General features: G+C 51.2%; 3 protein-coding genes across 5 annotated transcripts in view; 1 reads left to right on the forward strand and 2 right to left on the reverse strand.

Annotated features, from left to right (window-relative positions):
- The window catches only part of WBP1L (WW domain binding protein 1 like), a 59,019-nt gene extending 57,514 nt beyond the window's left edge, over positions 1-1,505 (reverse strand). The window contains exon 1 of the mRNA XM_061458864.1: positions 1,348-1,505. Coding sequence (XP_061314848.1) covers positions 1,348-1,434 — 87 coding nt within the window. The 5' untranslated portion in view covers positions 1,435-1,505. The remainder of the gene's footprint in view (positions 1-1,347) is intronic.
- A 3,112-nt stretch (positions 1,506-4,617) lies between these two features.
- SFXN2 (sideroflexin 2) lies at positions 4,618-10,165 on the reverse strand. Its single transcript, XM_061458867.1, has 11 exons — positions 9,758-10,165; positions 9,292-9,462; positions 8,155-8,253; positions 7,923-7,998; positions 7,766-7,851; positions 7,082-7,142; positions 6,943-7,009; positions 6,583-6,632; positions 6,253-6,302; positions 5,979-6,026; positions 4,618-5,586 (listed from the first exon to the last, which is right to left on the reverse strand). The coding sequence occupies exons 1-11, from the start codon at positions 9,916-9,918 to the stop codon at positions 5,487-5,489; spliced, it is 969 nt and encodes a 322-aa protein (XP_061314851.1). The 5' UTR covers positions 9,919-10,165; the 3' UTR covers positions 4,618-5,486.
- An 803-nt stretch (positions 10,166-10,968) lies between these two features.
- ARL3 (ADP ribosylation factor like GTPase 3) overlaps positions 10,969-27,950 on the forward strand; it is a 28,828-nt gene continuing 11,846 nt past the window's right edge. For 2 of the 3 annotated variants that reach the window (XM_061458870.1, XM_061458868.1), the window contains exons 1-4: positions 10,969-11,094; positions 20,181-20,324; positions 21,452-21,568; positions 26,138-26,188. In XM_061458870.1, the coding sequence (XP_061314854.1) occupies positions 11,092-11,094; positions 20,181-20,324; positions 21,452-21,568; positions 26,138-26,188 (315 nt within the window). In that variant the 5' untranslated portion in view covers positions 10,969-11,091. Of the gene's footprint in view, positions 11,095-20,180; positions 20,325-21,147; positions 21,375-21,451; positions 21,569-26,137; positions 26,189-27,950 lie in introns of those variants that run through there. The other variant, XM_061458869.1, reaches the window with a different exon arrangement.

The raw sequence follows: 27,950 nt of genomic DNA on the forward strand, positions 1-27,950 counted from the left end.
ATCCTGAAAAGACAACAGTAATACAAAAGGGAAATAACATCTCTAGTCTTAGGCAAACTCCTCAGCAAACTTCAGCAGAAGCATTGAGAAATATTTCAATGGAAGCCTTCCAGAAAGGGTACTCCCCATCTGCACCCTTGTTACATTAAGCACCGTGCAACCCACAGCTTCTGTGACCTGCAGTCATAGAGCAGCATCTCGCTGGCTCAGACCTTCAACAAATGCAACTTACCATTTGCACCTTATAAGTAATACACCGTATCAAACCAGAAGTCATCCTGTTTTGTCTGTGTTCTACACAGGGTGAAAGAGACATCTTGACTCCACAAATAATAAGATCCAGGTCATGCACAGGTTGCTTGGCCTAGTACACCTCTCTCCGAGTGACACTAAGCATACATATCAAGGTGGGAGAGGTCTACATGCATCTACATGGGGGAACCCCAGAACATCACTGGTGATCTGAATGGTATACACTGCAGCATAGACAGGAAACAGTAAAGAGATGAAGAGAGAATCAACTTTATTAAAACCCTTTCCAGGCATGAAGAAGGTAGTAAGCAGGTGGTCAGAGCCTACAAAGATAAGGCCTTGCTCCCCTCATCCCAGCTGACACACACTCCCTTTTCCTTCCCTCTGTGCCGAGGCTTGCGCCAAACCTCCCCACCACAGTTACTGCCACGGGCAGACCAGCTCACCAGCACCACACAAGTCCCATTTCCCCACTGACCCTCTGGCTAGCTGCCCCAGAGACACCTTCCAGCTCATCCCAAACCTCCTCCAGCCCCATCCCCTCACGGGCCACCTCCTCCCTGTCACCACCCCAGGAAGACACACACTGCTCCATCCACAGTCCCCACGCACCTGCCAGCTCAAGCCTCTGCCCTCACTATGGCCATCTTCACCACCATCTCCAGTCAACCACCACCAAGCACCTTTCTTCCTCACCCTGCCATACAAAGCATCTCAAAGCAGCACTGGCACCTGCACCTAGATCCTCTACAAACCCTCTCCATCCCCTCAACACAGAAGCACCCCCAAACTCCAGTCTCTGCATCTCCTCCAGCTTTTCTTCACCTAAAGGGATTCCCAAACCTCAGGCAGGGCCCCAAAAGCCTCTTCCTCGAGCCCCAAGAGCCCAGGGACCCCACTCCTGCCCCTGCCAGCCCAGCCTGACCCCCTACCCCAAAGGCCACGTCCCTCACCACGGAGGGTACAGACCCCTGCGCTGCCCCTCAGGCGTTCAGGCCCCTCACAGGCTGTATCCCCCAGCCTCACGGACACAACCCCCCAGCACGGCGCGAGCCCAGACCCCCTCCAAGCAGCCTCCCCTAGGGCAGCCCCTACCTGGGCAGGCTCCACGCTGGCAGGCAGCCCCTCGGGCAGGGCCTGGAACAGCAGCAAGGCCATGGCGGCGCGGAACCTCCTCGCCATCCCCCCCCCACCCCCCGCTCCCCGCCTCCCCAGCCCGACTGCGGCCCGGGACGGGAGCCGAGGGGGCACCCCGCGCCCCGGCCCGCCCCACCCGGCCGCCTATTGGGTGGGCGGTGCGCCGCTTGGCTTGCTATTGGTTCAGAGCACTGTCGCTTATGGGCAGAACCGGGAGGGGCGGGGCCTGCGCACCGGGAGCTGCCATCTTGAGTGTGGCGCACCGGGGAGGGAGGCTGGGGTGGGGGCGCGCTGCCATATTGTGAGTGGCGGAACTGCCTGGAGGCGGAGTGGGGGGGCTGCCCCTTGGCCCTGCACCCTCAGTGCAGGCACCTCCAGGGACACACCTGGGCACTGCAAAAAGGGGGTTCATAAGCCTACTACAGCGCCATGACACCCCAATGGCAGCCAGACACTCGTCCTCCATTCAGCTGGCCACACCTGGCTACCATGATCCCCGCTTGGCCTCCTCTCCAGTGCACCCATAGAGCCCCAGACCCAAGCGGCCAACCTGGATCTGGGAGTTTGACATGGAGAGGGGGCTAAAATGATAGCAGCAGCATAGGGCTGGACTGGAGGTGCCTGGCAGGCAACCATATGTTGGTGTCAGTCTGGTCCAGAGGCAGCAGCAGCATGGAGAAGTGTCCCACCATGGCCAAGTCCCACCATGTCCCCACACTGCAGTCCCTTGCCCAGGCTTGCATGCCTGGGAGAAGAGGGGACACTGGCACTGGGGGTTAATTCACAGCTCAGGGGAGATAGCCCGTGTTCCCGGGGCAGTGGCAGAGGCTTTCTACACTGCCGCTCCCTGCACATCGGGCTGCCTCCACAGGGATCAGAGGGATAAGGTTTATCAGATGCTCAGATAACACGTTAAGAAAAGCCAAAAGTAATGGGTTTAGCAGCTTATCTCCCACCCTGGCATGCTCCAGTCAGGGCAGTGCTTGGGGCACACCTAACCCCGCTGGTTCAGCTCGCCCACCTGCCCTGGCACAGGCCATCGAGTGTTAACCCATTGCACATGGCACCCTGCCGATCCCTCCTCCATAGGCAGCCAGTTCACCAGCCTCCACCAGCCTTTGGGTGAGGAGCAGCCAGCCAAGCCTGCCTGCTGGGACTGCTGATGCTCCAGATGAGCACCTCAGCCTCCCATGCCTTCCAAGGCTCTGCTGCAGCCCAGTGTCTTCTGTCTGGTTTTCATTTGAAGGGAGGTTATAAACATGACATTTCAGCCATGAACAGTTATTAAAGAAGCTTTATTCCTGTTCACCACAATTAGAGGCACAGCTGGGAGAAGGCATGAATTCAATGGGAGCACAGAACCAGCCTAGATCAGGTGTGACTCATCGCTGGAGAGCAATTAACACTTGCAGCTCTTCCCGATCAGGGATGAGTCCGGCTCTGACTCCTGGCAATGAGGTTTCTTTCGTATTGCAGCAATGGGAGATGGAGGCAGGCTGGCAGAGTCACCCTTGGAAGCACAGGGACTTGGTGGCTGCAGTGTGGCTGTGACCCCTCTGCTCCCTAAGGAGACCAAGGCGTGCTGGGGAGTTGCTGTGGTTTTAGGGAGTGCAGGAAGGCTCTGGCTGCATCAACCCTCTCCTGACACCAGGGCAACATGAGCTGTTGAGATGACTTGAATCCTCAGGGGAGATGGGAGCTACAACCTGGAAACCTACAAACCCTGCTGAGCTAAGCTGTCAGCTGGCATAAACCCACATCGATCTGAAGACGGAATCCACTACTTTAAGCTCAGGGGTGGGGGAGGTCTGTTTTGAGGATGGCTTGAATATCCTCCAAGCCCAGAGCAACCCACTTCCTCTGTCCAAAGCAGTGTGCTGCACCATGCCCTGCTCCCCAGGGCAGGGGATGAGCTGGTGTGAGATGGCAGTAGCTCTTCAGAGGATCCTTCTCCTCCATTGCCCCTCTGGTATGGCCGGGGACAGCAATAATGCTAAGGCTTTCCCACTGTGGTCCCAGGCTGCTGCCCCAGCATCATTGGCTGCACAGTCCTGTCGGTACTCACTGCAAATACAGGAAGGGTCAACAGCAAGAGCATGGCTGTAATGCGCAGGGAAGGGCAGTTTTAGAGCATCACTGTGAGAGGCACCTTGGACCCAAATACAGCCCAGACTGCTACAGGTGCCTTTCTGAAAGTGCTCAAAGCAGGTTTGGGTGTACAGTAAGAGCAGCTTGAGTTAAGGAGAGCAGAGATGTCTTCTTCTGGCTTCTTCCCACTTGCAACAGGAGTGACATCTGTTACATTTCATGTGCTTATCTATTATTTTAATTGTGCATTAACAAGAGATCTAATAATGCCCAGGGAATGGATACACAAGCTTTAACTCGTTTTCCTACTTTCTGCTGACCTATTAATTATTTCAGAGCTCTTATACAACTTTCTAGCTGTAACTACACGTGGCTGCAGACATTATCCTCTGCCTGTTGCAGCTTGGGCAGAAGCAAACCTGTTGTAGATACAGCTTGGCCTTTCAAGAAGTACATTTTGGGTTTGGCTGCTCTGCTTGTAGGAGTGGAGTGCTTAATGCCATAAAGCCCTTTTGCTGCACACCCTATGTCTCCACGTGGGAATCTGACAGGTATCCCTGGCTGAAGGGATGAGTATGGGGCTCTCCAAGCAGCCACATCAGACAGCTGTTTAGAAACATGCTTATCCCACCACGGGATGCTCACCAGCAAGAAGAGAGCTGGATGCAGCTGGTTGAGGGCAGGGACTTTAGCCCAGGACTAGGACTAAACTCTGGGTCTCCTTCTTCTGAAACGTAGGCTGCAACAAACTTAAGCCGCTCTTCTTTGGTGTGGGAGAGCCTTCTGGCAGACCCAAGTTAGCATCACTGCAAACACTGTCTGGCCAAGGAGACAAACAGCACCCATGGGTGTAGGGTCAGTTAGTGTCATCCCTCAATATCCCCAGTGGGGTGAGTCACCATGAGCACAGCACCATCACCTCCATTTTGTCACTTGCCCTCAAGACTATCTGCAGCCCCAAGAACCAATCTGGGGAGGCTGCATGGGATACCCAAGGGTTTCAGGGCTCATGTCAGCCCTTGCAAAGCCTCATGGCTCTTCCTCCTTCTCCTGGCCCTTGTGCCCTCATCCTGGTGGCTGGTCAGTCACAGAGCCTGCACCCTGCCCTTTCAAGGCAGGCATGAGACCCACGTACCAGCCCTGTCCAGGGAACCAGCCAGAAGCAGAGCCCACAGCTGCTTTTAAAATTTAATTGCTCAACCCTCCTCTCTGCCATTTTCAGTGCTGCCATTCAGAGTCTGGGTCAGTGCCTTGCCAGCTTTGTAACTCTTGTGTCCGCTTCCCCCTGCCCAAGGCGGGCCAGAGTCAACTGTCCCCCAAAGCTGCAGATCCTTGGTCCTACTGTAGAGACAGTGAGAAGTGGGACAAGGGTGATGGCTGGCTCTTGCACTCAGAGGAATGGGTAGATTGCAAAAATTAGAGCTTAAAAAACAAGTAACTATTTCTCTCCTGGATTGTGGCAACACAAAGTGAATAAATCCTGAACCTGAGAATAAGGAAGGCATGGTCCAAGCATTGGTCCCTCAACTTCAGGATGCTCCCTGTGCAGAGGGGAGACGTCCCTCTTGGTAAAAGGCCACTGTGGTGGTTTAAGGCAGCAATGTGGTTTGGCTCCTGGTGCAATGGCAGGGCACCTGCTTTTGGAGGTCGGACTGCACTCTGAGCCCCAAGGGAGAGCCTGATGCCTCACAGGAGTCATGAGGCTCACACAGACACAAGGCTGGGGTAGTGGAAGGCATCGGAAGTGCCACCATCACCCAGAGGAACATGGGGAGGCAAGCACACGGCTAGCAGCAATGGGGGGAGGCTCAGGACAAGCCAGAATGCTGCAAGCTGGGTGCACAGAGCCAGATCATGCTCCCCTGCAGGGAGGAGGCACCAGGGTGCTGGGCTGGGGCAGGGGGCAGATCTGGCTGGACTGTGCCTCTGAGCCCTGCTCAGGGAATGTGGGGCTGGTGGTGGCAGGAGGCTACCAGGAGGGGTGCGATGGCTCCTGAGGTAGTCTCCATTCACAGACCCTTGTTAAAGTAGACGTATGGCACTTTGTCCCCGTGCTTGGTCACGATGCTGTCACGCAGCTCCTGCTCAAGGTTGGACAACGCAAGGGAGCTGTGGGGAGAAGGGTTAGACACTTAGACCTGTCATCTTCCTCCATGGCCATTAGACAGGTCACCCTCCCTCCCCAGTGATATGCAAGGTCCCCTGCAGTCCCTGGGATCTTGCAGGCTCACATCAAGACCCACCACCCATTCCTGGCACCCACCACGTCCAGTGCTGGGGGGCAGAGAGCTGCCTATGGGCCTGGGGGGTCCCAATGCTCTCAGCACAGAGCTTGCAAAGCAGAGGAGGCACATGCTCTCCTGCTGCCCGGGACTCCAGTGTGTACATTCAGGTGCATGCAGGAGGACATCATGCTCCTACTGGGAAGGGCAGAGAGGACTTAGGGGAGGAGGAAGGTTCCCAAGGTCCCGTGCAGGAGGAAGAAGCAGTGGGACAGGTACCATCTCTGAGGGAACAGGGCGCAGGCTGCTGGCACCATGAACAGGAGGCTGTGGGACAGAGAAGATATAGCATTAGTTTTGTGGACTGCAGGCCATTTGCCCCCTGGCCACAGGAATCTCATCCCAAGAGGTGCTGACTCCAAATAACTGGGGAAAGCCCAGGCTGAAAGGCGAGCAGCTTTGCAATCCCTTGCTGGGAAAGAGGTCTTTTCTCAAGAATCTCTTGGAGCCACCCTCCAGGCACCCACAGGCATTCGAGCAGTGAGATACTTACAAGCCCCCACTGACAAGCACCTGCAGAGGCCCGTGGAGAACTCGGATTCGCTGCAAGAGAAGAGCTGGGATTGAGTTTCTGGCTTAGCCATAAGCCCTGCTTACAGGGTAGGGAGACCTCTCCCCTCAAAGGGGCTGAATGCCCAATACCTCTAGGGTGCCACCAACCCTGCCACCCTTTCACAGCCTCTCCCAAGAGATCTCTGGTGTACTGGTGACTTGAATAGGGGGTAAAGCAAGCCAGGGTCTACAACCCCCCATATAATCTCCAGCATCTCAGTGGCACCACAGGACCCACTTGCAAACCATGGGAGGAGAAACACAGGCTCACCTGCATGAAGGGGTATTTCTCCAGTCGCTCCATGATGATGGGTAAGATAACTAGGTGCAGAGAGAAAAGGTCAGGGTATCCCTGAAAGCCAGGCCCAAAGGGCTGCCCCAGCAGGACCATCCTTCGTGCCATGGCAGCAGCTAGCTGTGCTGGGAACTACTGGGTGCTCATCGCAGGGACCTGGCACAGGACCCTCATCCCTTTATCCATCCATCACCCAGGCAGCATGCTCCTCATGCTCCCATCCTTTCTGCCAGGCTTCTGGCATGGCAAGGATCTTGCTGAGAGCAGGGGAGGGTGAAGTGGTTGGTCCCAGTGGAGTCCCCAGTCCAGCCCCCTACTCCCCTGCTCTGCACTCACTCATGCCTGGTGCTGCCATGGTGATCCTGGAGACCACAACCTGCGCGATGCCCTTCACTGCTGCCCTCTGCAAGCAAAAGCAGCAGGTGAGCCCCTGCCAATGCCATACCCCAACCTGGACCCTCATCCCCAGACTCACCCTGGAGTGGCCAAGCTCGTTGTTGTCCTGGTCTGTCACCATGACCCCGTTGATGATCTCCCTGGAGGGGACAGGCAGTAGTGAGTGGGAACTGAGATCGATGCGTAAGTGTGAGGACACAGCAGTGGGGTGAGGGAGTACCAAGGGGGTCCCAGCAACCCCACTGACCCCAGCCCTGGTCCCAGGGTGTAGGGCTCCGCCAGCCCAGGGCACCACAGTCCCCAGCCCAGCCAATGCTGCCATCTTCAGGGCATGGCTGCAAACTGGGTCTGGCCATTCAGGGGACAGACACCTCCCTGTGACCCACAGCCCAGCAAGGGGACAGTCCCCCACAGCACCCCAGTTCCCCTCGCTGTCACCTCTGGGGACACCAAGCAGCAGACACAGGTCTCTACATGAGCCCCATCTAGGGGGTCCCAGTGCATGGACATTGTGGACTGGGGCGTTCCCATGACCACATGCAGAAGATCTTTGGGTCTGAGAGATATTCCAGGCCAGACCCCAGAATAGTTATCCTCAGCCCAAAATCCCGCTCCTGCTCCAGGCAGAGGCTGAGACACCCCACCCGGCACCTTCACCAGAGACCTGACACCATGAATGTGCAAGACCCCAGCATGGCTTCCATCCTCTCGCCTTCAGAAGGAGCTGGGTCCCTCAGGCGCCCCAGCCGTGCATGGCACTTACTGTTGCCGCATCATGGGGATATTAACACAGTTGGCAGCAGCCACGGCCACAAAGGGGACCCAGCGGGCCAGCAAGGGGGGTGCTTGCTGCGGGAGACAGGCTGGTGTCAGTGCAGGAGGGCAGGATGCAGCCAGCTCCCCTACCCATCCCGGCATACCTTGGTGTAGAGGTTGAGTCCCACGGCCGTGGCCAGGGCTGTACCAGTGGCTGTGACATAAGCCACCCCAATTTGCCTGGACAGTGATTTCCAAAGAAGGGAGAGAACAGAAACACCAACTCTGACTCAATCCTGTTCCTTCAGTGCCCAAGACCAGGCACAGGGGGTCTTTATGGAACATAAAGGGGGTCCCAACACAGAAGGTGCCCATTCTGTGTGTGGGCACACTTACTTCAGTGAGATGGGGCAGGCAGCATTGCGGTTGGTGTAGTTGACGAAGGCGTTGAAGGACTGATTCACCCATTGCCAGAAGACCACAGCAGGCACTGTCCTGCAGAGGGAAGGGACCAGGAGAGCACCTGAGGGCTGTCAGGGATACCTGACCTGGCAGGAAGGCAGCCAAGATGCCTTCAGTACCCTTGTCATGATGTCTCCCAAAGGAAAATGAGGCACTGCAGCAAAGCCACGAGCCATTGGCAGAGCTGGGAAATGATCTCAGGAGTCCTGTCTGTGACAGGGCTTTGGGGAGCAAAGAAGGGGCCCAGCCTGGTGGGGTGCTCAGCCAGGGCCAGCAGGCATCCTGCTGAGCTCAGATAAGCCTTTGTCAAAGGGAGCGGCACAGTGGGGGCATATGGGGACAGAGGCAGCTCTGGGGGTGACTATGATGCCTGGGCTCCTCCTGGTGTTTCAGGGGCACTGAGGAGGAGACACGGGGAGATGTGGGTCTGAGCAAGCTTTGGGGTGCAGGAGGGTAGAGGTGGGCTGGGAAGAGGGTGACCGATCAGCGCTGGGAGAACTCCCATCCAGGCTGGATCTCACCAGTGACTGTGAAACCAGTCCAGCAAACAGGGGCGGGATGGGATGGGGATTCACTGGGGAAGGCAGTGGCTGTCCCACACAGCCTCCCTGCTGGGAACAGGATTGCTCACCCCCCACAGCAGCCATTTCAGAAGGGAAACACAGGGAGCTGTTGGTATGGGCTGGGGCCACTGGAGAAGCCTGGCCTGGGGGCACATTTGGTCCTCATTTTTGAGGGCTGTTATGATCCATGGAGCGAGAGCAGCAGCCATGCAGGGCTTGGCCACGTTAATCATTACAGGGGCTCCAGGAAGAGCTGAGCTGAGGTGAAGTGGGGCTATTCCCAGCCATGCTGGGAGCTGGGAGGACTCATGATGCTTCCACCACAGGCTGTGCAACAGGGACAGGGCACAGGGATGCAGGTCTTGGCCACAGGACACAGGCAGGCACAGCAGCCATGGGCATGGCTCAAGCACCAGCCAGCCCCAGAGGAGGCCATGCCTGGACTGTCGGGGACCTCTCAGGGGCTGTGGGCTGTCAGGGATGCTGCCCAGCATCCCCAGGAGCTCACCGGTAGAACTGGAGCATACAGCCGGTGAGGGCCATGCCCCCTGGCACCTGGAAGGACATCCTCCCAACAAGGTTCATCTTCTCGCCGCTGTCAGGGTGGAAGGCTGAGTCGCACAGCTTCTTGGCGTACAGCAGCTGCTCCAGGCTGCTTCCTGGTGGCACCAGCCCGGTCCTGCAAGCCCAGAGACCATCGAGGAGGAACTAAGCAGACCCACCAGCACTTCCATCACCGGGGCACAGAGCCCCGGGGCACCAAACATGAAAGTCAGATAAACATCTTCCATGAGGGAAGCTTGCCTCAGCTTGAGACTCCCAAGAGAAGGCTGGGAAACTCCTCCCAAATCACCTCTAATGGATATTATGTACATGCACTGGGGAATGACTGCTTCCATCCCTGTGTGGCCCTGCAGGGTGGTCCGGTATGGCCATGGGGATGGTACCTGCCCTGCTGTACCCCTGCTCCTCACCTGCAGGCTTCCACCAGAGTCTTGGCCCGGTCCAGCTCCTTCTCCGGCACCAGCACGGTCCGTGGGTCAGTGATGTTGAGGAAGTGCTTCAGGCGCCCCATGAAGGTGCTCTGGTCCCAGCGCGGGGCATTGATGTTGAAGTCATGGGGGACGGTGGCCATCTTGGCGTGGATCTGGGCAGGGGGAGAAGGCAGCTCAGGAGGATCCTGCCTGCGCACTGAGTGCAGGCCTGCCACGGCCACAGGAGTGGTTAACTGGGCAAGAGCTATGGCAGGTTTATATTTAACGGAAGAGTTGGACTTTCAGCAGCCTTGAGCCCAGGAACCTCCTGCACCCTGCTGCAATAAGACTGCTCTTTCGCATGCCATCCTGCCTGCATGGGGTCTGCTCCTTGAGCTCCCAAACACTGCCTGCACCCACTGTGGCACTGCACCCTCCTGCGGCTGCTGCACAGCCCCACCAACATCCCCTGGGGCACCACGCTGCACCCTTCTGTGGCGCTGGCACTGCATTACAATGTGTGTTCTCCAACACAGACAACGCACCTCTACAACACTGTTGTGCTCCCCCACTGCATCACACTGCACTACACATGGTCTGTAGTGCTGCACAGTGCCCTCACAAAACCACAGCGCTTGGCCTGGCCCATGGCATGGTAGTACACTGCACTGCGTTACACGACATGCCACTGCATGCAATACACTACATTAGATTGCACTACATGACATTACATGGCACTGCACTGCATTACATTACATGACACTGCACTGCACTGGACTGGACTGCATTACATTACACTGCACTGCACTGCATTACATTACATGGCAGTACGCATTGCATTGCATTGCATTGCACTGCACTGGACTGGACTGCATTACATTTCACTGCACTGCACTGCATTACATTTCACTGCACTGCACTGCATTACACTACACTACACTGCATTACATTACATGGCAGTACGCACTGCACTGCACTGCACTGCACTGCACACCCGCGTCCCACGTGGCCCTACCTGCAGACCCCTCACGCGCCGTCTCCTGCCCACGTGGCCCACACCTGCCCCCCGGACCCCGCCGCGTGGCCGTCCTCAGCCAATCATAGAGCCCAGAGAGGGCAGCCCTCCACCTCCCCTCCAGCAGGGTTGCCCCTTTCGCGCATGCGCTGGCTTGGGCGGGGCGGGACTTTAGCCGCGGGCAGTGTCGCCGGGCTCCGCCCCCCTCGCGCCTGCCGTCGGCACGCTCTGTACGTACGGCGGGAAACGCTTACGCCGTGCGTGGCGGCGGCGTGTGTGTGACGCAGTTGCCCATGGTAACCCCGGAGCCGCGCAGAGGATGGTGAGTGCGGCGGGGACGGGGCACCGGGGTGGCCTGGGCCCGGCGGCGCGCACCAGAGGGGTTCTGAGCCCGAGGGCGTCCACCCCCGGGGAGCGTGGGGTAATGGGAGCAGGAGACACCCACCCGGGGGCCTGGCAGGCCGGGGGCCACTGGCACCGGCGGTGTCACCATGGGGGGCTTGTCCACCGGGAGCTGGTAGGGCGGGGATATCCCGTCAGGAAAGGGGGCCTGGGTCAGGGGGACTAGGGGCAAACAGCCAGAGGGATGCTGCTGGAGCCTTCAGCCACGGGAGATGCAGGCCGGTGTGGGGCCCTGGCCGGAGCCTGAGGCTATGTGGGACCTGGAAAAGGGGCCTGTCATGGGCTGAGAGGCTTGAGGATGGTACGGGGGAGTCTTTGTTGGGATGGGATCAGCTTGCCTTGAGCTGATGCAGTTAAGGTCTGGAAGGCATGATGGAGGGCTGGGTGCTAAGGAGAGCTGGGAAGCAGGGTGGTCATGGCCCACTTGGCCTTACAAGGGAAGGAGCAATGAAGGAACCAAGTGAGGATGCTGAGGGATTGACTCTGGGGAGTCTGGGAGCATCTGTGACAGGGCATTGAACAATCCAGTCAATGTGGATCCAACCCTGGCTACAGGAGCTGAGGGAGCTGTAAGAGACCTTGCTGAGGTGAAAGGTTGTTGGGTTGGTTGTTGATAAACAACCTTAGAGTGGGAGGTAGAGGATGACAGAGAAAGCCTGGATGAAGGGTTTGGGCATTCAGGGATGGACAGGACTAAGACACAGTGCTCAGGGGCTGAAAGAAACCTGCCAGTTTGGTGGGGTGAACAGTCTGGTGAGTTACTGGGAAAACCCAGTCAATGCTGGTTGTTTAGGATAGTTTGCCAGGATGTGGTGTGGTGTGGGGGTTTCTGCCAGAGGTTGGGAGATGAGGGACAGTCTGGGCTGAAAAGAAGAAATAGGAATACACTATGCGAAGGGCTGGAAGTGGAGTTTTGATGCTGATGAGAGAAAGAGGGGACCCAGGAAGGAAGGAAGTGTTCAAGAGAGAGCAGTGTGGACTTACAGAACCAACTGGGGTCTTTGGGTGCAGTGAAGGATCTGGTTAGGGTGGAGGCCAACGCTGGGAGATGGGTGGTATGGTGATGGTGTACTGTAGTCTAAATCAAGGTTGGGGTAAGGTCAGATGGTGGTCTGGGTTGTTGGAACACCCTGGATTTAGATGTTGGAGTAGTTGGGATGGGACAGGTGGGGGGAATGCTGGCAAAGTCCAGCAAGGACTGGAAGGAGGGGTTGGGGCTGCTGGGTGAGGGGTGGTAAGAGAGAGCTGCAGTAGGTGGGGAGAGCTGCTCCTGAACATGCATCATGTGCAGAGAGCACAGGCAGAAAGAAACAGCAATGGGGAAAAAGCTTTCCCAAGGGCCAAGTTGTGTTTGGTCCAGGAGCCCTCTGTATACAAGCTGGATTCATGCAAGTGTGCAGCACAAGAGGAGGAATAAGCAAGAGCAGCAAAGGCAGCTCATCTTCCCTGGGTTAATTCTGGCTGCATCCCCACCTCCTGGGCCACAGAGAAAGAGATTGAGATAAGATCTGTGGGATCTGCTCTATTTTAGATCAGTTGATGATGGAGCATCCATATAGGATGGACATCTGCTGTAAAGATGAAGGCAGCTGCCTCCAGCAGTGTAGTGCTTTGTGGGACACATTTGGCCTGCAGCTGCTGCTGGCCAAATCTGCTCTTCTGCCTTGTGATGTCCTGATAAGCTGGTGGAGTTCAGGGTCTGGCTGCTGTTATCTGAGTGCTGTGTGTGTGGAGAGGGTGGGTTGGGTGTTTCCCAGTGCTCATGTTATTTGATACACCATTTTACTACTTCTTTGTCTATTTCCCATTTGTGGAAGTTGTTATTTGAATTACAGCCCTTCTGGCAGGGTGGGTGGCACTTTGGGGTGCCTGGTGGCTGGGCTGGGTAGAGCATTGCTCTACCCAGTGAGAGTGCTCACTATCTCTAGTCTCAACTTCCACTAACCAGAATAATCCTTAGTGTAGAAACTCTGAAAGAGCAGCAAATCTATCCAAAGCAGCTATGGCAGCCTGGGGGTGTGGGTCAGCAGTCAGAAATGATCCAGGCAGCTTGATGCGACAATTTACTGCTTGTCATGTGAGCTGTGGTAGCTGCCTGAGCGTGTTTCTGGTGTGTCATGATTGCATTGGAAAGTGCTTAAACGCCCTTCAATAACTGCTTGCTCCAACACCAGTGATAAGAGGGTTAATGATGAGGTTTAAATGATTTCAGTGTTCATCCAAGTGAGTAAGTGCAGAGGGGAAGTGTCTCCTTCTGCAGAGCAGACCAGCATTTCTCACAGCTGTGGGGCAGAGGTGGTGGAAGGTCATAGGTGGAGCACAGAGGGGAAGATGAGCCATAAAGCTGCATAGCATGAGGGATGTGCAGCACTGAAGTCTTTGACGCCGTTAAGCAGCATCTGTGGTGGGTGCACATCAAGGGCAAGGGGAGGCTGCTACATGAAAGGATACGCTGCTTTCCAAAGCCTTGGGAATGCTGTGTGAAGCAGAGCTTGTGGCTTCCTCATCACTGTAATAGCAGTCTCTGGTATGTTATTGATCAGCGGTGGGGCCGCAGGATGCTGGTGTTCTTCTAAGCCTGTTGATTGAAGCTGCCATCTTGATGTCAAAACCAGGGTTGTCAAAGCATGGCCCCATCTTACAGCTGAGGAAACTGAGTCATGGAGTGTCTAGCTGACATTAGGCACATGTGGTGGAGGATGAAATGCCAGCATAGCTAAATGCATCTTACTTCTGGTCTTGAGCTCATGTTTATAGCAAAACCAGCATCTATCTGTTGCCTACTGTAGGTGTACATAGTACCCATAATTTCTTTATTTTGTCCCTCGTTACTTGGTGGTAAGGTTCTATTTAAAATGGCCGCATTAAAAAGAAAATGTTTTTGAGAGTTTGAATAGTGCCTCACTGCTTTAGTTTCCCAGTACAGTCCCATGTTTCTGGTTTAGTTTTCTGGTTGCTGAGACATTGATATGAGAAACTACCTGCAGATAGGACAGTATATTCAGAGAATGTCAAGTTCTGAAACCAGATAAAGACTGCTGACATTGTCCAGTGCTGGGCATTAGTTCTTCTCTGTGCAAAACGCTTCCTTCAAACTTGCTAAAACCAGAGTTTGATTTTAATTATGAAAGCAGGATTCATGCTGGCCGTGGTTAATATACCAAACCAGCAAGTGCTGTGCGACCTCTTTGACAGAAAATTGTGTTAGTAGGCTTGAGCTGGAAAAACTCTGTAGGTGATTCGGCTCCATTAAATCTTGGATTTCAATGCAGGAGAGAAAGTCTGCATTGAATGACACCATATGGTGGAGACATGCAGCAAGCAAATGATTTTTTGGGAGTTTTGCCAGAGTAAGAAGTATTGAATAAACTGTGCTCAATAGATTAATTTCCTTCGGTTGTATTTTGAAAAAGACTGGGTGATTTTATGACCATTAGTGACATTTGCAGTTCTGCAGCCGAAGATAAAGGTAATCAAACGTCATTCTTCAGGACACCAGCTAATCAGTGCAGTTGTCATAAAAGGACTCCCCTCCTCCAGCTCTATGTATGCAGGATTTCACCATGGATGACAAATGTAGCCTCAAATACCCACTGTTGAAGGCAGGATATTTGGCTCAACTGAGCCCTTCATCCTTCTCCATGTCACCGTCTCCTGTGAGACTTTCTGAAACCATCACGTGCACCTTCTGTCTTTAACTTACTCTTTAAAAATGGTGAACTGCCACCATATTGCTTAATTAAAAGGCAGCTGCTGTCCAAAGCTGCTCTAGGTGCTGTGCAGACAGAACATGGAGCTGTTCCCCATGCCATGGAAACAACGCTTTGCCTGAGGTGAGAGATAACCAAGTGATACCAGCAAGGAGAGTCCAAGACAGGTTCAAACTTGGCATGTTCATTGCCTAAACTTTTAGTAAGGATTGTAGGTGTGGCAGAGAAGGAATTAGCAAGAAAATCACAGGGTAGTTTTATGGGTATTTTGTCAAGTTTCTCCCACGGTTGTAGGAAAGGCACAAAGGTTTAAGGACAGAGCTCAGCAGTGCTGGGGCTGGCATCACAAACCATGGGGACACAGGAGCCATCACCTCCATGGCAAATGCGCTTGGCTGGGGACAGCCTTGACTGTAAAGCCAAGTGACTCGTGGTTGCAGCAGAGGGGAAGAGGAGTCCATGCAGGGACGTAGAGATGCAGGAGATGTGGTCGCAGCAGCAGTCTGAGGTGCTGAGTTTTGTGGCTGTATTGCCTCCTGGTGAGTTGATTTGATTCTAGCTAAATATCCATGTCTAGTAGATAAGCAGTTGCTGGTGACTGAGGTTGGTTTTATTTTAAATTAATTATCTGAGCTTTGTGGCTAATAAAGTTAAGCAGAATACATTTACTCCTCTTTCCTAATAAGAATCAACTGTGCTCTGCAGCAGCTTGTGGGCTGTGCTTTATCCATGCCCTGCATATCCAGTCCTGAGTACAAGGGGAAATTGTTCTTTCCATTATGGCTTTATATTGCCAATCTGATACAATATTTAAACAGATTATCTCAATGCTCTATTTGTCCCAAACCAATTTTTGCTTTGGCTTATAAAGTGAATCTTCCTTTTAGCGGCTTCTGTGGTACAGGATGTAGTTACATGCATCAACTAGTTCAAAAGACCCATATACAGCGTGGATTTAAAGCTGAATAAACCCACAAAACCCTTAGCTAGGACTATAAATGTCACTGTATTTTTATGTATGTCTGTATTTTATTTTTTTTAAGAGAATAGGATTACTGCATGGTGCTATAACTGAAAGTCCTTTGATAATTCAAGGGTTATTTTAAACCTAGCAATGATATACTTTCATAAAACCACACATCCCTGTTTTTTGAAGGATGCTAATAAGATGGTTAGCTTTGCTTTCATGCTCAATGTGTTTATGAGTGCTCTTGCCCATTTAGTTGCATCTCTGAATTTAATGCCCCACTCTGATTTCACAGTAATTGCCAGGACATTCTTCTCGTATGTCCCCATTCACTGTCTGGAAAACACAGTCTCCTCATTGCTGACCCCATCAGTCTGTCTCCTCATGGTGCTTGTAAAGAAAACCCTCTCCACCAAGGACAAAGATGTTTTTAAACAAGCCAATCTGATATAAAACATAGTTTGCTTAACCCAGAGGTGACCAAGAAGTGGTTGCTGGCTGACTGGGCCCAGCCTTGAGTTGCTCTGTCTGCCTGCCCCTCTCCAGAGGCTGCCTGCGCTGCCACGCTGTGCTGTTCATTATCCAAACAGCATCTGCAGTTCCCTCCTCTGTTATAGATGCCGCAGTCTGCTTGGTTTTGTGCAAATGACACATTGCCCTTATACTCCTGTGAGCTGTCTCTGCAGCTCTCAGCCAGCCAACATCTTTTCTGTCCTGCTTGAGACTTGTCCTGCCCCTCACACTGGAGTCCTCCGTGAGTGATTACTGCTGGCCTGGCTGCCATGCAGGTGTCCTGGGCATCCTGCCTCCTCACTGCAAGTTAAGTCCCAGTACTGAGGCATTTGTTTGCTGCCCCACTTCAAAGGCCTGCTCCTCTCCTGTTGCTTCCGAGCATCCTCTCTTCACCAAATATTTCCCTTTCTTGGTTTTCTACCTGACATTCCATCATGAGAAAGGGTTACTACCTGACTGTCATCAGCCCAAGTTAGTTTCAGCATTGTGTTTGTGAGCAGAGAAGTGCTCGTCAATCGTGTGTGCAATAAGGGCTGCTTGTCCCACTTAGTGGTGGCATGCAGCAGGGAGCTTGTCTGAGTTATTTTTTCCAGTCTACTAAGCTGTCAGGAAATGCTTTCTGTCTTCCTAGCCAGTGTGCTCATAAGAGCAATTAAAAATCATGTTAGAAACCCATCTGTGCATGGCTTTCCTTCATCTTAAATCTTCACCCAGTACAGGGAGAATGCTGGGTGCAAGCTTTAAATAATATTTACAAAATAGTAACAGTCATAGTAATCAATACTATTCTTTGGCTCTTGATTTAAATTGTATATGCAGACCATGTAACCTATGCTGGCAGCTACTGAAATAAAGTCCAGTTCTCTATGTTGGCTCGCTTGTCTTCCAGCCTTTTAAATCAGCTTACTTTATACCTTAGAGAATACTTTTATTTCTATATATATCCTTGCTTCTATTGGCTATCCCAGATAATCCTGTGATCAGCCATGCAGCAGTGTCACTTGAGTAGAATATGGAACGATGCTGATCATTTTCTCATAGGCTGTCATACTGGCCCAGAAATAGCATCCATCTACAATGGGAGAAGCTCTATTAACATTTACAACTGTTCCTCTTCCCTGAGACCCCTGAGAATTGCTCCGTGGAAGATAAGCAATACTTTGTAATACATTTCTTTGCGCTCAGTATTTTGGAGTTGAATTCTGAAACATAAAGGCTCTTAATCCTGATCGGCTCTGGGATACACTGCTCTGCACTTAGCAAGTGGTGCTGTGAATAGGATTAGCATTTCAACAGCTTCCTTTTTTAACTGTGAGCAATAAACTGAAATAATAGGGCCTGATTCAGAGCTCTCTGAAGTGGCCAGTGGTACTTTGGCTGGTGTGCGTTGGCTTTGGGTGAGGCCCATGAGAAGTGGGGTGGTCCCTACTCAGCTGAAATCCATGGATTTACAAGCCAACAAACACAACTATAAATATGACCGCAGGTGAAAAGAAAATGTGTTGCTAGTCATGCAGTGAAAACTTGTACTTTTAATGATGTCAAGGGCAGTCAGGACATGCATGTAAGCAAGTAAGCATGAGAGGTATTTCTGTTGCTGTTCCTTTCCCCTTGGACGTGTGGAAGTACAGACCATCATCAGGGTAGAACATGGGCTGGGCACTGTGCAGGGGAGATGAGCTGCTGCGCTGGGAGAGCTTTCCTCTGGCTATGCTGAGCACAGCCCTCCAAATCCTTTAGCTATGGCCCATGGTGAGAGCCAGCTGGGAGCATCTGGCCCTCGGGGCTCGGCGTGTGATGTTACAGGCCTGTGTGCTTTGGCTACAAGCAGTTTGGGGATGGTACTGTGAGGCATGGCACCCTCTACCAAGCAGAGCCCATTCCTGATTAACAGCTCTTGAGTGGAGCCTGAATTCCCAAGTTTTTGCCAGCCTGTTTATGAAACAGGTGATCCCCTGAGCATGCTTACTGGGCTGTGAGACCGCAGTGTTGCTGTTCCTTGCGCCAGCTCTGAATTTCTGAACCTCAGCTTTCCACAGTGCTTTTTAAAAGCACAGCAGCAGTGGCAGTCCTGTTCTTTCTACAGATATCCTTCAGACCCATTTTTACTAAGTTCTGTCTCTTCTCCCTGTTTTATTACACATCATGAATGTATTTTGAGCTGTGTCTGGAAATTAAATGGAAAACCGATAAGTAACTTTTGAATCAGAAATGCTCAGAGGAGTGGATCAAGTCTCACGTGCTTTTGAATCTCGGTGCACTGTTGAAAGTTTTGGCATTGCAACTGATAGTGCTGTGTCCTTTCCAAACACTCCCCAGCTCAGAGGGGTGTGAAGAGCAGTAGTGAGCAGCAGCAGTTCCCAAAGGGCTGAGATGGGGCTCTTCAGGAGCTGGGAGAAGGGCATTGCTTCAGCCGTGCTGCAGCCGTGCTGGTTGTGCCATGTCCTGCAGCTCTTCATCGTGAGGACAAGTTTCTGATTGCCGTGATCTGGAGGGTGTTTGGAGTAGCCTTCATGGCTCAAATAGTCTTTGGCTCCCAGCAGGAATATTTAGAGGGTGTAGTTCCTCATAGCAACAAAGCACTTTGTGGCATTTAACTGATTCACCCTTGCAGGTCGACAAGAAGCATTGTCTCCATTTTGCAAACAGGAGAACAAAAAAGCTTGAGAGATGATGGGCCCCCGTGGGCCTAGGTTTGTGTTGACACTTGAACTTTGCTCCTGCCTCTGGATTTTAGTGGGCTTCAAGATGGGAATTATCTGGGAGAGACCAAGCAGGAGTCCTGATGGCCCCGGAAGGGGCTGTAGGTGTATCCCTCTCCTGGATTTGCTCAAGGAAATGAGTTTCAAGAGCATCTGTGTCCCCAGGCTGGGTCTCATTGCAGCGTGCACTGCTCAGGCTCTGAGGAGCAGTGCAGCAACATGTCCAAGGACACATGGGCAGTCATGAATTCACAGCCTGCTCCCATGCCCTTGGCTGCAACTGCCCCTCTCCTCTGTGGCTGGGCAGCCAGAGGCAGCTGGAAGTGGGGTGATTTGCAGCTCTCAGTTACATGCCAGGATCCAGAGTATTTTTCCAGCCATTTTAGAGAGGTGCAGGTCTCTGAGGGGTGGCACTGACAAAAGCTTGGGTGTGCTGCTGGGATGTGTGTGGTTATAAATGAGCTGACCTGCATATTCTGTTTCCTAATCCTGAGTGATACTGTCAGCTCAGAGAGCTGAGCCTGGCTAATGACTGAAATCCACTGTGCTTTTTCTTAGTGAGCATGTGTGGTGATCTGAGATAGTTGTTAAGTGTTACATCCTGAGAACCAGAACTGCATGTGCCCCATGGGTCCGGCATGTTTTAGACAGATAAACGGGGTTTGAGCTGATCAGGGAGTTACTATGAAAAGAACTGATGTCAGGTACATAGTAACCTGCAGTTAACTAGGAGAGAGATTAAATTAATGGGGTTTTCCCTCTGATAAAAGATAATGAAGAGCTCGCAAGCGTGTGGTTTGCAGATCCTACACATGATATGTGTAGGCCACTGGCTTCCTGGCACAGGGAATGACGAACAGCTGTGTGACAAGAGCAATGCAGCCAGTGGTGCACCCCACTGAGTGACATTTGTGCTGTCTGAGACCTTGTCGATACACTCTGAGATGAAGGAAAATAAGAGATGAGGGGGAGGAGAAGAGGAAATGAGAATAGGGACTGCAGGAAGGGGTTCAATGTGTCTTGGGATCCATTGCCATAGAGAACCCATTTCAAGGGAGGAGGGTATGGCACGGTGGGGGGCAAATAACAGCTACAGTCTCTTTTGTGGATTTAGGGTTTACTGTCAATCTTGCGTAAACTGAAAAGTGCCCCAGACCAGGAGGTGAGAATCCTCCTCTTGGGACTGGATAATGCAGGCAAGACAACACTCCTGAAACAGCTGGCATCTGAGGACATCAGCCACATCACACCAACACAGGTGAGGAAGGCTTTTTCCCGCCCAAAGCAGTTCTTATGGTCCCACCTGCCTTATTATACAAAACACTAATGATTCAGCAGAGTGTTTCAGTAAAAGTGGGAGCAACTGGAGCCTGGGGCTCCAGTTTGTGTGTCTTCTGCATAAGAGGAGGCTCCCTGAAGGAGCCAGAGAGCATCATGTCACGCCAGATCTGCCAGGTAGTGTAAAAGTGGATGAATGCTGGTCATGCTAGGGTTGCATGGATGAGACTTTGTTCCTCTTGTCCTTGCCAAATAGGGAACATATACAGAAGATGCTGCAGCATTGGACAAGCCCCTGTCTCCTTGCATTTTTCACCCAGCCAGCTCTGAGGGTCCTGCATATTCCAGCGCTCCCTCTCGATGCCTGTAGTCCTCTTTCTTTGAACCCTGGGCTTGGGTAGAAGGATATCTCCCATAAGAAGCACTGCAGTATTGCTCCTATGTTGACCAGAGGAGGTTGCTAGAGAGCTATGGGAGATGCTTCCCCCCACCTCGTAGCTGCCTCCCAAAGCTCCCAGCCCTGATACCCCAATTCCAAGCCCCAGTCCCCTGGGTGGTGTGGCAGTACGTTGCCAGCCCACGCCACATCCTGTGTTAGTACTTGAATGCACTTTCAGTTGGTGTTCTAATTGATGAAATTGACCCTGCAGACATGCAGCTGTTGGTCTTTTAAGCCCAGCATTAGCTGTGTCATGTCAAATTGAGCAGAGACCTCTGGCTTCATGTTAGCTGGGACTCTCTACTCAGCTTTCACAAGCTTAGTCCTGCTTCTCACAGCAGCCTTGTTTTCTCCTTATCTACAGCTCTCCCACCTCTTCCTGCACCCACCCTGCTGAGCCCTCCCAGGGCACTAAGTAAGTGCATCGTATATCTCCATAGCCATGACAGCATCAACCCTTGACCCAAGAACACTGGCAAACTGATGGTTTGGCACCTGTGTTCACTTTCACCAGTGCCTCTCCCACAGCCAATCCATCTTTATGGCTGCCCAGCCCATCTCACTGCACATTGCAGGCATGGGATATATAAGGTGTTAATGTCTGCCTATGAACGTGCTCCAGCCATTCAGCTTTATGCTCTATGTGGCTTTGTTTCTGCTCTTTCCAGGGCTTTAACATCAAAAGTGTACAGTCTCAAGGCTTCAAGCTGAACGTATGGGACATAGGCGGACAGAGGAAGATCAGGCCATACTGGAGGAACTATTTTGAAAACACTGATGTCCTTGTGAGTATTGGCTGCAATTGAATGCTGTGTTCATGCAATAGCTTTCCAAGGTCTCAGCCAGAAGTCAGGAACAAGTAATGTAATGTCCAAGTCCTCAGCAACACCATTGCCATTGTAACAGGAGTTACTCTGAGTGAAATGGCAAGATTGGTTGGGTGCAGTAAGAAAAATACAGTGATGTTTGGAGAAATCTTTCAGTTGCATGTTTTTACTTTCACAGGATGGTGCTGGTTATAGCCAGTTCCTTTCCTCTCATCTCAGTTTCCTTCAGATGAAAAAACATCAATAACTTGTAGTATACCCATCTATAGGTCCTTTCACTGGAGACTCTGAAGGTCTGTCATGGGCATTAGTGACTTAAGCCTCATGTGTAGAGGTAGGTCAGTATGGTGCCTTTGTTTTCTAGTTGGGGAAACTGAGGCTCAACAGAATTAAATACTATGTCTGGCGTCATATGGGAAAGCTTCTGACTGAGGGACACAGAGAGACCCCCTTGTCTTTTCTTTTGCTCCTTTAATCATAAGATTGTCCTTTAATGTTTTTGACAACTTCGCTGTAATTACCTCAGAATTAGCTACAGATTACTGCAGTTGTATTTACAGTGCAGGACCTTTGTGTTTCCATGCCAGAGGATGTTACCCTCGGACCCTCCAAGTGCTGCCCTGACTAGTTTCAAGTATCACCTCTAACATGCAGCCTTGTGCCAGGGTGAAGGCACAAGGATGGGGGCTTCAGGCCTCTCCCCACCCCAAGCAGTGTTGCCTGTGGGAACAGAGAAAAGACAAAGACTGCAGGGCTCCCATGAGAAAGCGGGAAGCTGTCTCAGAAAGACGTCCTTCCTCCCTCCTGTCACATACATACTAATATATTGTGAGCTTCCATGCACTTCGACAGAAAGATCAGTGTAGCTAGGAATAGGACTCTACTCCAAGGCTCATGTCAGGATCCTGAAGGGCCTGGCTGCACCTGCAGGTTTAGAAAACCGTGTCCAAATGAAGCTGTTATTGAAATGGAACTGATAAACCCTCAGTAATCTCTTTTGCAGATTTCCCCCTTTTCAGCCTGAATTTGGAATCTGATGTTTGAGAGCAGCCACCAGAGCACACACCCTGTTGGTTGCTTTTGCAAAGAGTAATGGAAAGATCAGGATTTGAGAAACTAGCAGAACACACTTTGCATGTTCCTCTGAGGCCATCGAGAAGGGGACATGGCATGGCTGTGAGGTGATTGTGTCCATTGAGTCCAAGCTCTGTAGCTGTGTGTGGTGGGGAGGCAGTAGGTGTGCAGATCAAAGTCAACACTACAAAGCAGCAGCCAGGGTTCTTTGCCTGCTGTTGGCAGTTGCTGAGGCTGCAGAGACAGTACAACCACAAAACGGTATCTGGAAGACTGCTGGCAAAGACAATGAGCTACACTGGCCTGTGGGCTTCCACCTTTCCCAGTGTGTGCTACATGGGAGGTGCAGAAGTAAAGGTGAATTTGAAGGATGAAGGAGATGAAAGCAATTGTTTTCCCTGTCTTCCTTCTACCCCAGTTAAAACAATGTAGAGAAAACCCTTATTTTCATATGAGTAAGAAAAGGGATAGGTAGAAGCAGAGTCACTTTGGGGCAAGCAGCACTGTGAATTCAGAGGGAATAACTGGTGTGTAGATGGACCTAAGCTCCCCTCCTTGCATTCTGTGCTGACAGCCAGCCTCAGAATGTGGGCTGCCAGCATGTTAATGCAGTGCTTTGCTATGTCCATACACACCAGAGCTGGGATCAAGTATGTGCTGGTGACTCTCTGTCTTCTACTAGCCCTCACCCCTGTTCTAGCCAATAATTGTATCCCCTGACAAACCTGGTGCAGGTTGTGCGTCTGTAAATTAAGCCAATTTATCCCTTGTGTTATTTCTTCATCCAGTCCCACCACTTGTAATTTCTGCCCAACCCACTTACTCCAGGTTTTGTTTTGGCATGTCGCTCTAAGGAGGCACCCAATTTACAAGAATTTCTCAAGCTTCATTTCTCCAACAAGCTGTACTTGGTGGCTGTTCAAAGCGACCAACTGTGCTACTGAGCACCACAGCCAGAAACAGGCTCTTGTGTGGCCCTGGCCATAGAAGGAACGTGGAGATGAGACACACTACAGTTCCCAGGACCCCCTGCTTCTGTCTTCTCCTAAAATATATTGCACAAAGCAGAAAGGACCCTCTAAGGAGTATGAAAAAGCAGGAAGTGATTGCAAATTCAAATCCATGCAGGTGCCTTTGAATGAGAGCTTGGTCTTGCATCACACACCTGTGATATTTGGAAGCTTAACCCAGGCAAATAAGGTGTGGATATCTGGCTGATTGCATATTCAGACAGGCACCTGCAGCTATTTGGCACAGTGCTTTCTGGTTTGGAAGTAGGCACTCTGCACATACTTTACCTTCTCTGTGCTTTTGTGGCTTTTGCCCGGAGCACTGTTGTCTTTGCTTCTCATCTTGCAAAATAGCTCCCTAGCAAGGAATGGGAGTAGTGCAGGGGAAAGCCTGGCTGGTTGGGCTCAGATGTCTGCTTTGCCAGTTACAGAAGCACTGTAATAGAGGAGGTTCCGACTTTCAGTTGAGAAAGCCCTTAACTATTTCATTTATGTGTTGCTAAGCTTCCCCTGAGATGTCCCACAGGAGGACAGTCAGCAGTCCAGTTTCACCCCAGAGGACAGCTGCACTGCAGCTTCTTCCTTTCTTTGTGTGTTTCATACCCCCAAATAGGATGCACAGGGTGGATGCTCGGGAAGGGCAGAGAGGACAGGCGTAGCTGACACAGTATTGGTGCCCGTGCTTGGGATCCTGTTGTGGGGAGAGGCTGTGTGTCATGGTGTGCCTTTCCCATCACGTGGCTCCAACAGTGTGCACTGCTGACGCATCCCCACCATGCAGCTACGTCTAGCCCTGCCATGTGTACCCCAGCCTCTGTCAGTGTGCATCAGCCTGGCCTGGGGGGACCACAAGACCTCGAGGGATGAACAGAGAGGTCTGAGAGGTGCTGGGTCACCTCCTCAGCCCTGGCATAGATTCTCTCTCTGCATGTTTGGTCCCGTTTCAAACAAATGTAACAGTGCTCATTAAGGGAGTGCCTACAGTTTAATAGATACTGGTGCTAGAGATCTTCCCTCCCCCTACTATTTGGTCAAAATTATCCTGGAAACGTGGAGTCTTATGCTGAGACTGCCTGCAAGGATGCCATTTATCTTGATGGCGGGGTGCTGTGCTCATCTATTCCCTGAAAACCAGGCTGACACTTGCTCCCTGTAAGCCACCAAAGAGCATGCAGATGACATGCTAGCAGCTTCAATCACTGCTGATGGGGAATGGCAGGGACTGGAAGCAAAATGCTCAGTGTTTGTCACCAGTCCTGTCCCTGTCTGCTGTCCCAGCGCCCTTCTCCTTCAAAAACCTTCCCCTACCACATAATGAAAAAAGGATATCAGGCTATTCTTGCCCAAGTGTTAAACTGGGGTTCCCTGTTTCTTTAGATGTAGCTTTATACTTGTATGATCTCAACAGCAACAGCATTGCTAGGGGTAAGGAGGGTGGCCGGACTTAATAAGCATGTATTTAGGGGGACCTTTAAGGAGCCTTTTAGCCTGTGTAGACCTAGAGCTGCCTTCACTGAGGTCTTGTTTGCATTTACAGACAGAAATGGGTACATGCCGTGGTATTGGTGAGGGTGGAGAGCCCCTCCCAAGGCAGGGAGCCTGCGGGCTGGGGGATCCACCCTTCTTCATACCAGGGAACAAGTGTCTGGCTGGGACCTCCTTGTGGACCATGAAATGTGGTGCCCAGCCCTGAGAGGGTGGCAGGATTGTATTGTCTGTCTTCATAAGCCAGCTGCTCCCCGTTTTCTCCATCGTAGAATCATAGAATGGTCTGGATTGGAAAGGACCTTAAGACCAGGGATGATTCACACTAGACCATCATCCTGGTGGACAAGCTGGTAGCTGGAGTCTCACAGGCTCCATCCAGCCCTTCTCCCCAGCTGCTTGCTCCAGGATGTTGCAGTAGGATCACTTGATAGGGAGGAACTGAGCGTCCTAAATGCATTCAGCTGCCCCGAGTGCCATTGTCTGCCTTGGTGGCTTATTGAGGTGATGGGTCCTGCTAGAGGGCAGCACAGCATAGTCACACCAGTGCAGTGGTTGTACACTTTGCTAGACCATGTCTGGCTCCGCAGGTTTTGTCTTCCTGTGCTCAGCTTCAGCTTGTAAGCTGGTCATTTGGAAAGATACCAGGCAGATACCTGTTCTCTTTGGATAACAAATGCTGTGGAGATGGTGAGAACATCCTCAGTACTGACCCCAGGTCCCTTCTGATCCTACCCACATGGCTCTCCATCCCACCCCCTCCACCCCCCAACCCCCACTTTAAAAGAGGTGGTTCCTCTCCTTTCAGAATGTCTTGAAGTTTTGTCAAATTTTGCTTTAAATAATACTGGGGATCTTTGTGCCCAAAAGCATAATCATTAGGCTCAGCTCACTTAAGCACGTCATATTGTAGAATAGTGTCTTCTGGGAAGAATAACTTCTCTCTTTTCTTTTTCAGATCTATGTCATTGACAGCGCAGATAGGAAGAGGTTTGAAGAAACGGGTCAGGTAAGTTACTTATGCCCAGCTTCCTTTGAAGTAATCGAGTGCTTCTGAGTGCCCCTTGCTCACAAAAGTTAGGAAGATGGTTTTGTTGTTTATGAGGGAAATTTGCATTTCAAGAGACTTGCCTTTCAACATCAATGCAGATTATTTTGGTAGATGTGAAACAAGGAAAATAGGTAGCCTAATTCCGTTTAAATGGAACGGTTTTCATTGAAGTTGTACAATAATAGCAAATGGAGCCTAAGACTGAAAGCAAAAACTTCTCTAAATCCTTTAAACCTTGCCAAACCAAGACCCTGAGGAATCCTGTTTTCTTATTTACAGAGTTGAAATGGAAATCATATTGACTTGATTGTCTTTTGGATGTAATTGAAAAAAAAAAACCCAAATTAAGAACTTTCTAACTAAGACTGGCCAGAAAATAAGATTTCTGTTTTGCAAAGTTTTGATCTTTTGCAACATTTTGTGTTTTAGGATAGAACAAAAATAGGACTTTTGAACTTTCTTTTGTAAAATTCAGGAAGTGACATTGTCCCAAAATAGCTAGCAACAGATTTGTCCCCTAGAAATGGGAGATTTAGATTAAAGCCCTCTCTTCTGTTTGATTTGAAGGAGACACTTGATCTTTTGCCTCTCAAGTGTCATGGACAGTATAACAGCAGAACTATTGGTTGTTCTAGGGGTGGGGGGAATCTTTCCCCTGCTGGAGCTATTTCATTTTATGTCAGCAATTAAATACTTACTGGGCAAAAGAGAGGGGGGAGAGGAAGCAGATGCTTAGAGCACCTTCCCGAGTCAGGTGGAGTCAGCCTGGACCCCTTGTATTTCCACAGACACTTTTGGTTTCAATAAATCAGCTGTGTTGCATGAAAGACCTATTTTGTTGAAAATGTCCCAGCCAACTCTGTAACTCCATTCTCTCATCCTGGTTTCAAACCAAACATTGCTTTTGGGGGCGATGGAGTCAGATTTCTTTTGCAGTTCAGCATCTCCCCAACTGCACTCATATAATCGAAAATTTTCTAGCCAGTGGATGAAAGATGTTAGGACAGTATCTGAAAGCATGAGACCTCTCCAGCTAATTAAGGAGCCCACAAAAATCTCATGTACTCATCTATCTGCAATGCTAGCAGTCCTTACAGGTTCAAGTTCTGCTGGGTTTGTCATATCTTTACATAGGGAAGTGACTTGAGACTCTGTTTGTTTCACATGAAGCCATTGCACAACTCTCGACATGAAGCATTTCAGCCGCTGTTGATCCACTGCAGATTCAGATTTGAGCTATTAAAAAAGTCTCTTTGAGTCACCCAGTTTTGAACGAACAAACCCATTTCTCAAGATGCCACCCAATGTGTGCTGTGCATATGGAGCCAAAATCCAGCTAGTAAAGCTAGCTTGTCTTCAGCTAGCCAATGCCTTCAAAAACGCTTTCTTGTGGGACGGAGATTTCCATTTCTGGGGATGAAAAAAATCCTCTCCTGCTCAAGTTGCAATGTATAAAACTTGGAACAAACCCCTGAAACTCACTGTTAGCAATATCAGGCTGTTGTCAGTGGCTGCTCAGGTACAAATGCCAGTCAGGCAATAACTTAAGACAGATTCCTCATACTGCCAATTTACATGTCTTTTGCTGTTTCATCAATTTTGGTCTCCTGGGAGCAGGACTGGTAAAACACAGAGTTGTAGCCTTTAAGGCAACTGCTAATTTCAGACTAAGATGAAGATTTTTGTAACCTGTAATTGGAAGAAATAGCTTTTGAACCTT

Source organism: Pezoporus flaviventris, unplaced genomic scaffold (assembly GCF_033815535.1).
Source record: "Pezoporus flaviventris isolate CSIRO_AGI_PZ_B2104156 unplaced genomic scaffold, CSIRO_AGI_Pfla_v1 ptg000029l, whole genome shotgun sequence".
Classification (NCBI taxonomy): domain Eukaryota; kingdom Metazoa; phylum Chordata; class Aves; order Psittaciformes; family Psittacidae; genus Pezoporus; species Pezoporus flaviventris.